Raw genomic sequence first — 10,261 nt, forward strand, 5'->3', positions numbered from 1 at the left:
TTCCACCCTGGGACAGTGGGGAAGGGCTGTGCAAAGGCCCTGTGGTAAAATGGAGCAGGGAACAGATGGAGACTAGAGAGACATCCTATGTTGGCCAGAGGGTAGGAAACTGGAGGGTGGGGGGAGAGAAAGATGGAGAAATGGCCTCCTGGAGGATTTATTAGAATCCCACTGGTCCTACAGCCACACTCTCTCACAAGGCTGTTTGGACTCAGGCTCTCTCCAGTCTTGCCATCTTCTTGAGCTTCTTCTAGCAAAGGGTCCCGTGCTCTTCAAGGACCCCTTGCTAGAACTGAAATGCCAAACTTCATCCCAATGAAACACATTCACCGACATTGGCTCCTCTGAACACGGAAGATCTCACTTTCGCGGCTGTGGGGCCAGAGAACTGGGAGATCAAACAAATGGGCCAAGGTCAGAAAGGAGGCACTTCCTTGACCGGGTTAGTCACGTGCCCACAAAGGTGGGAAGTGGGAGTCTGACTCCAAACTCATTGCCAGACCTAAATCTATCACTGCTAAGATGAGAAAGGCTTCAGGAAGAAAGAGAAGGTGTCAGACCAAGGGCTTTGGCCTTTGTACCTGACCACAGACTATCCCCAACATGGAATGCTGCCCAATGGGACAAGCTTAGGAGATGGGCGTGTCTAGTGGGGACCGACAGATGAGACCCTTAGTCTGAAGTTTAGACCTATCAGACCAACTGCGCTTTTAAGTCCTTTCTGTATCCTAGAGACTGGCAGTCATTATCTGCTCTCCACGGACACCCGTGGACCCCAGAATCACCGGTTCATCTGTGGTACCTATGGTGGTGTGGGCAGCTTGGACAGTCTTTGATCTCATTTTAAACAGATGGAAGCTTGTAGGCGACTGAAGGACTGCCCTGCCACTCCAGGCATGAACCAACTTCACCTCTGTCAGCAAGATACTCATCTGTATATGAAGATTTAGTTCTCTCTAAATCTACCTCAGTGACAATTTACCCAAGTAGATTGGTGCCTCTCAGCCCCTTCCTTTGTCCAACCATTGGCCCTGAATGTACACAGTGATGTTTTCTGTGATTTTTACACAGTCATGCATTCTGTGGTTAGTTCAAAACCCTTGCTGACATTCTTTTATCCAAGCACAACAGACACCAGCATGCATGAGTCTGTGCCATCTAAGGGTCTTTGAAGGGGCAGGTGGGCGACAGAAATTGGGATTTGGCTTGATTCAGAAATTGATGGATATCCAAAAATGGCTTAAGCAATGACACCTTTTGTTTGAGAATCAAGAATCTGACCACCACAAGCTTACCTTTACACTTACCTTTGAGTTTTGGCCAACATCTATTCTGGTATAGCATGACTTCTTAAGCCTCCCGTCATCTGGTACACTCCCTTGGCTGCCTCTACTAGCTTTCTTATACAACTCAGATCTACCTGTATAGGGAACGGCACCACCCACAGTGGGTCAATCTGTACTACATCAATTACCATGCCCACAAGCCAGTCCGATGGAGGCAATTCCTCAACTGTGGTCCCCTCTTCTTGAGTGGCTGTTGTTTGTGTGGAGTTGACAGCTGAAAGTAAGCAGGGGAATCCTTCACGGATTCAGAGTGCATTGTATCCGTTGGGAACTTGCTTTGAATAGGTTGGCTGTGTCTTAACTTCCCCATCTGTACAATGGCGACAATAAGACCTCTAGGAAAACCCCCCATGAAGTGCAATTCTGAGGACAAATGCACAGAACTGGGTATAAAGAACCATGGAATGAAGCTTTTGAGAGCTTTAACTGTTTCTATAAATTTCAAGTTTCAAGACGACAGAAAGAGTTCTTGCAAGTCTACCACTGCTCATGTCTCCCTCTCCAATGAGTGCATTCTGAGCTCCAGATGCATTTACAAACAGATTCCATTGCACCAGCGTTGAAAAGCCAACCAATCCAATAATGGGTTGACCCCGGAAGTGTTGGAATCTGCTAGAATCATCGTTCATCATCTTTGTCTCTACCAAGAAATCAAGACTCAGAATGTAACCATAGGATCAAATCGTGATGAATATTTAAAAAATCGATTAGTGGAGGAAAGGGAGCTAAGTGCTTTTGTGTCAAGTTGGCCAACACGCAAAGACACTCCTTACAAACCGAGGTGATATTCAAGGCTCTCTCTGCATTGTGCCATGGCTCAGATGGCATGGCCTCTGAGGTGACAGGGTTTGAAGGGAGGGTCGTGTGCAAGGGTTGGAGACCAGGATCCCCAAACAGAGCAATTATTAGCAGTGCTGGTAGGTGATGCGATGAAAGGCGTTGACTGTTCAACAAAAATGCTCCAAGTGCAGGAGGCTCCACAAGGTTTTGGAGACTGAGCCTGACTGATGAACTGAGCCTGCGTTTGCTCGGTTTGTCCTTGGGTCTGCTGACCTCTGGGATAGCAAGCATTTCATTTTAAGATTGTTATTGGCATGTTATTTGAAGTTCTTCTATCCCAAAACTTGCCATGCCATGGTAATGACCATTGATTATAATAAATACATTAGTGACGTTAACGGATCTATGTCGTCTCCCTTAGCTGTACGCTGCCGTAGAGCTGTCCCCCCTTGGGGAAGCATCAGCATACCACAGAGGCTGGGAAGCTCTAGGTGACATTTGAAAGTGTTCCTCAAGTTTCCCATTGTCGCCTTTCCCTCGGGATTCTGTGTTTTCTTTAATTTAAATATTTATTTTTAATTATATGTGTTTGGGTTTGTGCCTGTGAAGGTCAGAAGAGGGAGTCAGATGCCCTGGAGTTAGAATTACAGGTGGTCGTGAGTTGCTGGACATAGGAACTGGGACTTGAACTTGGATCCTCTGAAGCAGCAGAACTCACGCTTAACTGCTGAGCCATCTGCCAACCTCTGCCCCCAAAACTCTTTGGGAGGATCTTCAACTGCTCCTTCGTCAACAGGCATCAGTGGCCCTTTCTCAGTAGTTTTAAGTAGTTTTCCACTTATAAGAATGAGTCTTTTTTGATGAGCACTGGACATACCTTTAATTTATGCCAGGATGGTGACTTCTTGAGTCACATCATTAAGTTTTAGGGTCTCAGTGTAATTTTGATTGCTTGTGCAATATCTGATGAACTTTACTGATGCTCAGTTAGGTCCCATTTGGAGTCCCAACAAGGGAGAAGTGGACACACTGTGACTTCTCCAGTCATCTCCTCAAGGACAGTGTCTATCAGAGTCTATGATGGTCTTCTTGGCTATAACAAACTTCCCAAGGTTGAATTCGAGATAAAGAAACGAGGTTTACCTAACTGACAATTGTGGAGATCTGAGAGCACAAGGCTGACTTCTGTTTGGCTCTGGTAAAGGCCGCTAGCTCTATCACAACACGCTGGACAGCAGCATGGCAGGGACATATCCGTGAAGGAGTAATCACATGGCAGATGAAAAGAATTCAGATTCAGGGTTCATAACTCACGCTCACAGAAACTGACCATGATCCTATAATCCCTCTCAAGAAGAGCATCCCCAGTGACCAGACCATATGTCATACGACTCTGTCTCGTAAAAATTCCATCACCTTGCAGCATTGCCACACTGGGTACCATGTATGAGCCCCTGGGGAACACACTCCACTATAACCCAAACTACAGCAACATCCCAAGTTATCTCACAGGCTACCAACTTTCTATATGATGAAGAACAAGGACCATTTGCATCCCCTGGACAAACAGCAATCTACAGAGGTATACATCTCACGTGAATGTAGAAGAGATGTATCCGTGGATGGGAAGGGAGCCAGTGGCCATCGGGAGGTGCTGGGGACAGGGGAGGTTAATGGTGAATGAATATGATCAAAGTACACGATATGCATGTATGAAAACCTCATCGTGAAATCAATTAGCTCGTGCAATTAATATATGCTAATAATAAAAAGAAACGCTAGTCTCACATCTCCCGCTCAGGGCCTTCTCTGTTTCCATGGGAAGATGGCCAAGCCCCGAGGGTAGAAGCAGCCAGCAGAAACACAGGCAGGAATCCTGCTGGTGCTGCAGTCCCTGCTGGTGCTCTGCATTCTTTCTCTGCAGCATCTTGGGAAGGGCAGAAGGCAATTGCAATCTTTTCCGGGTTTCCTCCCCACATCTGCGAGTTTGCACACTGCTTCCACAGATGGCAAAACTGACCACCCGAAGCCTCGCATTGCTGCATCCATAGGAACAAAAGCGGCAAACACTCTCTGCAGGATCCGTAGCCATCTCTCCAGACCCAGCCCAGATGAAACAGGGAGACAGTGAGGGCTGTAGGACACTGGATATCCAGAGGCTGTGGCTCCACTCCAGGAACCCGGGGCCTCCCCCAAGGGATCCATTTCATCGTGAAACGGATCATGTCCTTGCAGGAGAGGCGGTTCAGACAGGGTGTGGAGACTGGGGACTCGAGCTGTCTGTGTAGACCCAGATAGGATGTTCTGATAGGGACTGGAAAACCCTTGGGCTGAGCCCTGAGTGTCCTGGTGAGTCCTACAGGATTGGTAGCCAGCAAGGACGGTGGAAAAGAATGATGTACTGATCTTCTCCAAGTGGCCTTCCTTCTGGGGGCACAGGGAAGGTGGGCTGGATGGTCCCACGTCACAGTCCAGGCAAAAGCTACAGCATACCATGACCGGTTCTACATGATAAAGAGGGGGCACCCCTCGGGCAGGAGGAGCCAACCCTGGCTCTGAGGGAAGGGGAGAAGACATTGCCAAAGCCCACTTAGAAAGAAGCAGAAGAGCCAAACCAGGCTAGAGGGAGGATCAAGCCCTCAGGAGATGAGGCAGGGGCATAGAACCTGAGTTATATAGGGAGAACTGGATTGAAAAACAGCCAAAGAAACGGACAAGAGAATCAAGCTAATATCATTGAGCAAATGTGTTAGTGTTGGCCTGGTGTAGGGGCACAGGCCTGGAGCGGGGGTGCAGGCCTGGTGCTGGGGTGCAGGCCTGGTATAGGGGCACAGGCCTGGTGCGGGGTGCAGGCCTGGTGTAGGGGCGCAGGCCTGGTGTGGGGGTGCAGGCCTGGTGTGCTGACGCAGGCCTCGCGTATTGGTGCAGGTTGGAACCCCAGCCTTGGGAGTCTGAAGCAGGACAAAAGGAAGTTCAAGGCCAGCTCACGTTGCATAGAGAGTCCCTGTCTGAAAAAGAAAAGGAAAGGAAAGGAAAGGAGAGAGAAAGAGAGAGAGAGAGAGAGAGAGAGAGAGAGAGAGAGAGAGAAGCAAAGAGAAGCAAGTAAATGAGAGAAACGCAGTATTGGGTGCTTGACTCTCAGGAATGGACTGCTGTCTGAAAATACACACAGGGCTTTTTCCTGTGATTAAAGTAGGGAAGCATCCCAGCTGTGCTGTTTGGATATTTGGGGGACTAAAGGATCAGTCCCCTTATGGGTTCAGTTTTCTAAGCAAACAAGGCTGGGTTTCTGGCTGATACAGGATGGAGAAGCTTTTGAGCTTCGGGCAGTGGTTGCCCAACCTTCCTGGTATCAGAGGGACTTCACTTGCTCCCCTGTCACGCCCCAAAGCAGACGCCTCACCGACTTTTCAAGGTGGCAGAGGTGTTTTAACCACTACACACAGGGCAGAGCGACCAAACTTCCAGGATCAAAAACCTTCCTTAAGAATTTGTCAGTTGTTCTACATAAGAGCTTTCCTAGAAAACCATCATTTGTGTGTGGGGGGGTCACTCTTCAAGTCCCCCTTATTATTAATATTATTTTAAGACTTTGTGAGTGTGTCCATGAGCATGCCACGTAATTGCAGTGCCCGAGGAGGCCAAAAGAGGGCACTAGATTCTATGGAGATAGAGCGACAGGTAGTTATGACCTGCCCAGCTCAGTTGCTAAGAACAGAGTGAGAAGAGCAGCCAGTATAACCCCGGAGCCATCTCTCTATCCCCAGATCCCACTGCTTTGATGCTTAGATTGACCTTGAGCTGATGGTATGGTCCTTGCTGTCTGTCTGTCTGTCCCGACGCTTCCAGCTTCTAAGGCTGTGCCGCTCAGTCTTGCTCACAGCTTAGCTCTAGCAGGGTTATTTGGCATCCCTCTCCTTCACTCCTCAGACAGAATCACTCCTCAGGCTCGGTCTGCCTTTAGTAAAGAGTCCATGTTACAGAACAATGGGAAGTAGCTTTACCCTCAGCCTTGAGTATGGATACCCAGTACAGAAACTTACTGGGTTTGGGTGTGTCTAAAGTCAGCAAAATATAATTTACTGATCACATCTGCTTCTGGTCTCCTTTTTTTTTTTTTTGCACACGCTAGTAAATTAAGAGTCGTTTTACGCTTAAAAACAGACAAACAACACAGTCGAGAGAGGAAGCCTTACGTGAGATTATTTCATGCCCCCTGAAATCAGACTTCAGCATCCATAAGTAAAGTTTTGAATCCTGTCAATAAAAAAGCTGGGATATGAGCTGGTGAGATAGCAGAGCAAGTAAATGGTGCTTGCGGCCAAGTCTGAGTACCTAAGTTTGATCCCCGAAACCCACATAGTGAAAGGAGACAGGGGACCCTCAGCAGTGGTCTTCTCACATCTGCACATGGTCTGTGGGCTCTAAGGGCGCACATGTGTGCACGTGTCTCTACACACATAACCACACAACATGGGATAGTGTGCTTCATTTCTTGTTCTGCAAACATTTATATAATATCATCAGTTCTAAGCTATTCACCATTTCATAGAAATGTTTCTAGGTATTGAGTAATTTCTCTTCCCTCTTCTGGAAAAGCTAAATTAAAATTTCTGGTCAGAATGGGAGGATAGTCTAAATCTCACTTGGTATGCCTAACGGGCTGGATTCTTACCCCTTCTTGCTGGAATTTTGCCCAGAGGCTGTGATATGATTGACAGGGGTGATGGTGCTCTTGGCCCTGGAGCTCAGGATGGGTGGTGACTGAGGTGTGACCCACGACTGACCGGATACTTTCTTTCCACCCTTCCACACAGGTCACAGGCCTTTCCAGTGCCACTACTGTCCCTACAGTGCCTCGCAGAAGGGGAACCTGAAGACCCACGTCCTCTGCGTCCATCGAATGCCTTTTGACAACAGCCAGTATCCCGACCGCAGGTTCAAACGTTCCAGGGTCGACTCGGAGGCTTCTGGGAATTTTGAGGAGGCTGCACCTGTCAAAGCAGGGGGCTTTGCTGATCTAACAGATGAGAGAGGCAAGGGCCAGGAGGAGGGCAACTGAGCAGAGCCTGTCCGCTGCAATAGTCCTCTCTACAGTTTTAAATCCTGCAGCTGGTCTCACCAGTTTGCTAACTGCATTCCAAGGGGGGGGGGGAATCATGTACGACCCCTCTCTAGTGTATAGAACATTTAAAAGAATTTTAAAAGATATCTATATATATAAATATATATTAAAAAGAAAAATCCCCCAGCCCTTGAACATGGCTGCTACACTGTTACCCAGTAACAAGAACTTCCAAGCAATGCAGGTGGGAGAAAGTGATTTCAGAAATTGTCCCTGTGTCCTTCGGGCTCCGAAAGCTGGAGGCCTCCCCAACCCGAAAGTCATCTTGGTCCAAAAACCAAAAAAACAAAACAAAACAAAACAAAACACCGAAAACAAAGAGATACCGTCCGAGTGATTTTTGCACTGCCTCGAAGGGTCTGTGTTTTCCTTCCTGAAAACACCTCTATAATCTGAGACCAGCTGCTGTCACTCGCCTAGCGCCCTAATGAGATGACTTGGGAGGCAGCTGAGGTGCCAGTCAGACTGGGGCGGTCACTGCAGGGAAAATCAATTCACGTGGTGTCACTCTGCACTCTGGGAGAAATCCTAGCCGGCCCGCACGCAGCCAGCGAGCGCCAGGCCTGACCAGTGCTGCCGAGGAGAGTGATCTAAAGTGTGCTTTTAGAAAAAAAAAACTACACAGGCCAATGAATCAGTGGTCAGGAAGTGTCTGCAGACAAATGTCCTTTGCAGGTTTGATGCGTCTTTTTTTTTTTCTTTAGATCAAATTGCAGTTTGGAAAGAAATGCTTTTTAATTTTCTTATTTTCTTTCCTGGGTTGTCGTTTTGAAAGTGTCTGGATGAAGGAAAAGCTTTTGATATTAGAAACAAATTGCAGGAATCATTCTAGAAACAGGCGTTAGCAAACCGGGCCACCTCAACTCTGCTCTCCATAGAAAGTCCTGCTGAACAATAGCAGCTTCTTTGCTAATGGGGAAGACTGCTTTCTATTAGAGTCTAAGACGCGTTTTACTCGAGTGAAGTCTCCCCTGGCCCTTGTCACCAGGTTTCTTTTCTCATGTGTTACTTTTTAAGTGTTGTGGGCATGAAGCAAGATTTTTCTTCTCCAGTGAGCTCTTCCAGAATAACTCGTATTAAAACATGAATCTAAACCCCCGGCTGTCTGTCACTAATGAAGAAAACAGTTTGGGTTAGAATGTTCATTTTTGTGAAACAAATGTGTTCTGTATTTTTTGGAGATTATGGAGTGTCTACCGATTGCACACTCAAAATTTATCCAGTTCTGCACCACACTGAGGGAGATTTTGAGGGTTGACGAGGAAACACAACTCTTAAAAAACCAAAACCAAAACCAAAACCGTGGCGTAGGAAAACTCATCAAAGGATTGATTCTTCTTGAATCTGCTAGAACACTGTAAAAGTTCCCACCTTCTAACACACTTCCTTTGAGTGACATGCACTTGGCACTGTTGCTTGTGACGGTGGAGACGTAGCGAAGTATTAACTTCGAGAACGAAATCATTTAGACTTGGAGAGAGAGGGGAAAAAGTCAATATTTCCTTGCAGTCTGGGAGCACACAATAAAACCCCAGGGCCTTAAAAACTTCAACTCTGCCTATAGCAGTTTACAAAAATACTAAGCTGCAATCAATGTAAATAAAATTCTTAGCGCTGTCCTGAGACCGAATTTCAGGCTAATAAAGGAATCCGGTTTGCATATGCTGTCAAAGGGCGTCATCCAACTTGGTTTCACTGTGATGAGGCCGCTCTGCAACGTGGACCCATCTGGCATAAAGCAAGCTGCTTTCTTGCTCTTCTTTTTCCCTTCCTTTCCTTTCTTTTCTTCTTTCCTTCCCCCCTGCCCCTCTAGAATAGTTCTCACTGCCTTACTAAACTCAGTTGATTGACTGTGGTTGTCTCTGTGGTCCGAAGTGGGCCTGGAGACACTGGCGGGAAACTTGGGACTGTAGTGAGCATTTAGGGTTTAAGTGCACTGTTGTGCTTGGTGACTGTGCCACTGGCTTGCTTTCTGTGTGTTTGCCCCACCTGTGGTATCTTAGCAAAGAGAAATTAAAAACAAAAAAATAAAAAGAAAAGAAAAAAATAATAAAAAGGAGGAAAAAAAAGTGGAAAAAAAGAGAGAGAGAGAGAGCGATCCACATTCCGTGTCTAGCACTTTGGCGCTGGTCCAGTGTCTTTTGTGTCCTCCGAGCATCTTCAGACGCTACAGGCAATAATTCTGTTTGTGACACTGGGTGTGACCTTGGGAACATACTCCCTTCTTTGTGGTGTGCGTGTTGACTCCATTTTGTCCAGTCCTACTAGCCGTCCTTCTTCCCCCCTGACACAGGCTTTCTTTCCAGAACACTTGTGACTTGTCATACAAGCCCGTGACAGCCTCTGTGATGCGGTGTTGGTGTCGCGTGTCACCAGGCTCTCATATCTATACACGTCAGTCCTTCCCCCGTGACTTCTGTAGTCTGTGATGCTGTTCCTAACCCCGTCTACATTCTATCTTGGAGGAACTCTGAGATCATAGAGTAGAGGAGTTTGTCGCTATGCTTGTAACAAGTAGAACTTTGTATTTAAAGTTTATTCTTGGTCATTATTTATTATTATAATACATCAGTTGACAGAACTTTATTCTGGTATAGAAAGTATTAAAAGTTGTTTTTTTCAGCAATGACTGTTTTCTTTCTGCTGTTAGGAATAAAATGTCTTTGAAGCAGTCCAGTTTTATCCAGTGTTTTATGCAATAAAACCTCTACCTTTGAAACAAAAACCTGAACCAAAAAAAGTACATCTTTTCTGAGTCCCACAAAGAATAAAATCTGCTTTTCCATGCTTGTAAGCCTTTGGCGAAACTTGACCAGACTCCACTTGTAAAAAAAAAAAACCTGTCTTATTCTGCATGGCAGATATCCTCATGGTTTTGGGATTTTGTTGCACTTATTTTACAAAAGACTTTTTTTAATGTCTATGTGTGTTTTGCCTGGATGTACATCTGTGCACCATGTGCGTGCAATGCCCATAGAGGTCAGAAGAGGGCGTCAAATCCCCAGGAACT

General features: G+C 46.5%; 1 protein-coding gene across 3 annotated transcripts in view; it reads left to right on the forward strand.

Annotated features, from left to right (window-relative positions):
• The window catches only part of Znf536 (zinc finger protein 536), a 452,425-nt gene extending 442,449 nt beyond the window's left edge, over nucleotides 1-9,976 (forward strand). For all 3 annotated transcript variants that reach the window (XM_085695644.2, XM_048448809.3, XM_085695645.2), the window contains exon 7: nucleotides 6,944-9,976. In XM_085695644.2, coding sequence (XP_085551770.1) covers nucleotides 6,944-7,188 — 245 coding nt within the window. In that variant the 3' untranslated portion in view covers nucleotides 7,189-9,976. The remainder of the gene's footprint in view (nucleotides 1-6,943) is intronic.
• Nucleotides 9,977-10,261: the final 285 nt, after the last annotated feature.

Source organism: Myodes glareolus, chromosome 1 (genome assembly GCF_982192425.1).
Source record: "Myodes glareolus chromosome 1, mMyoGla1.1, whole genome shotgun sequence".
Classification (NCBI taxonomy): Eukaryota; Metazoa; Chordata; class Mammalia; order Rodentia; family Cricetidae; genus Myodes; species Myodes glareolus.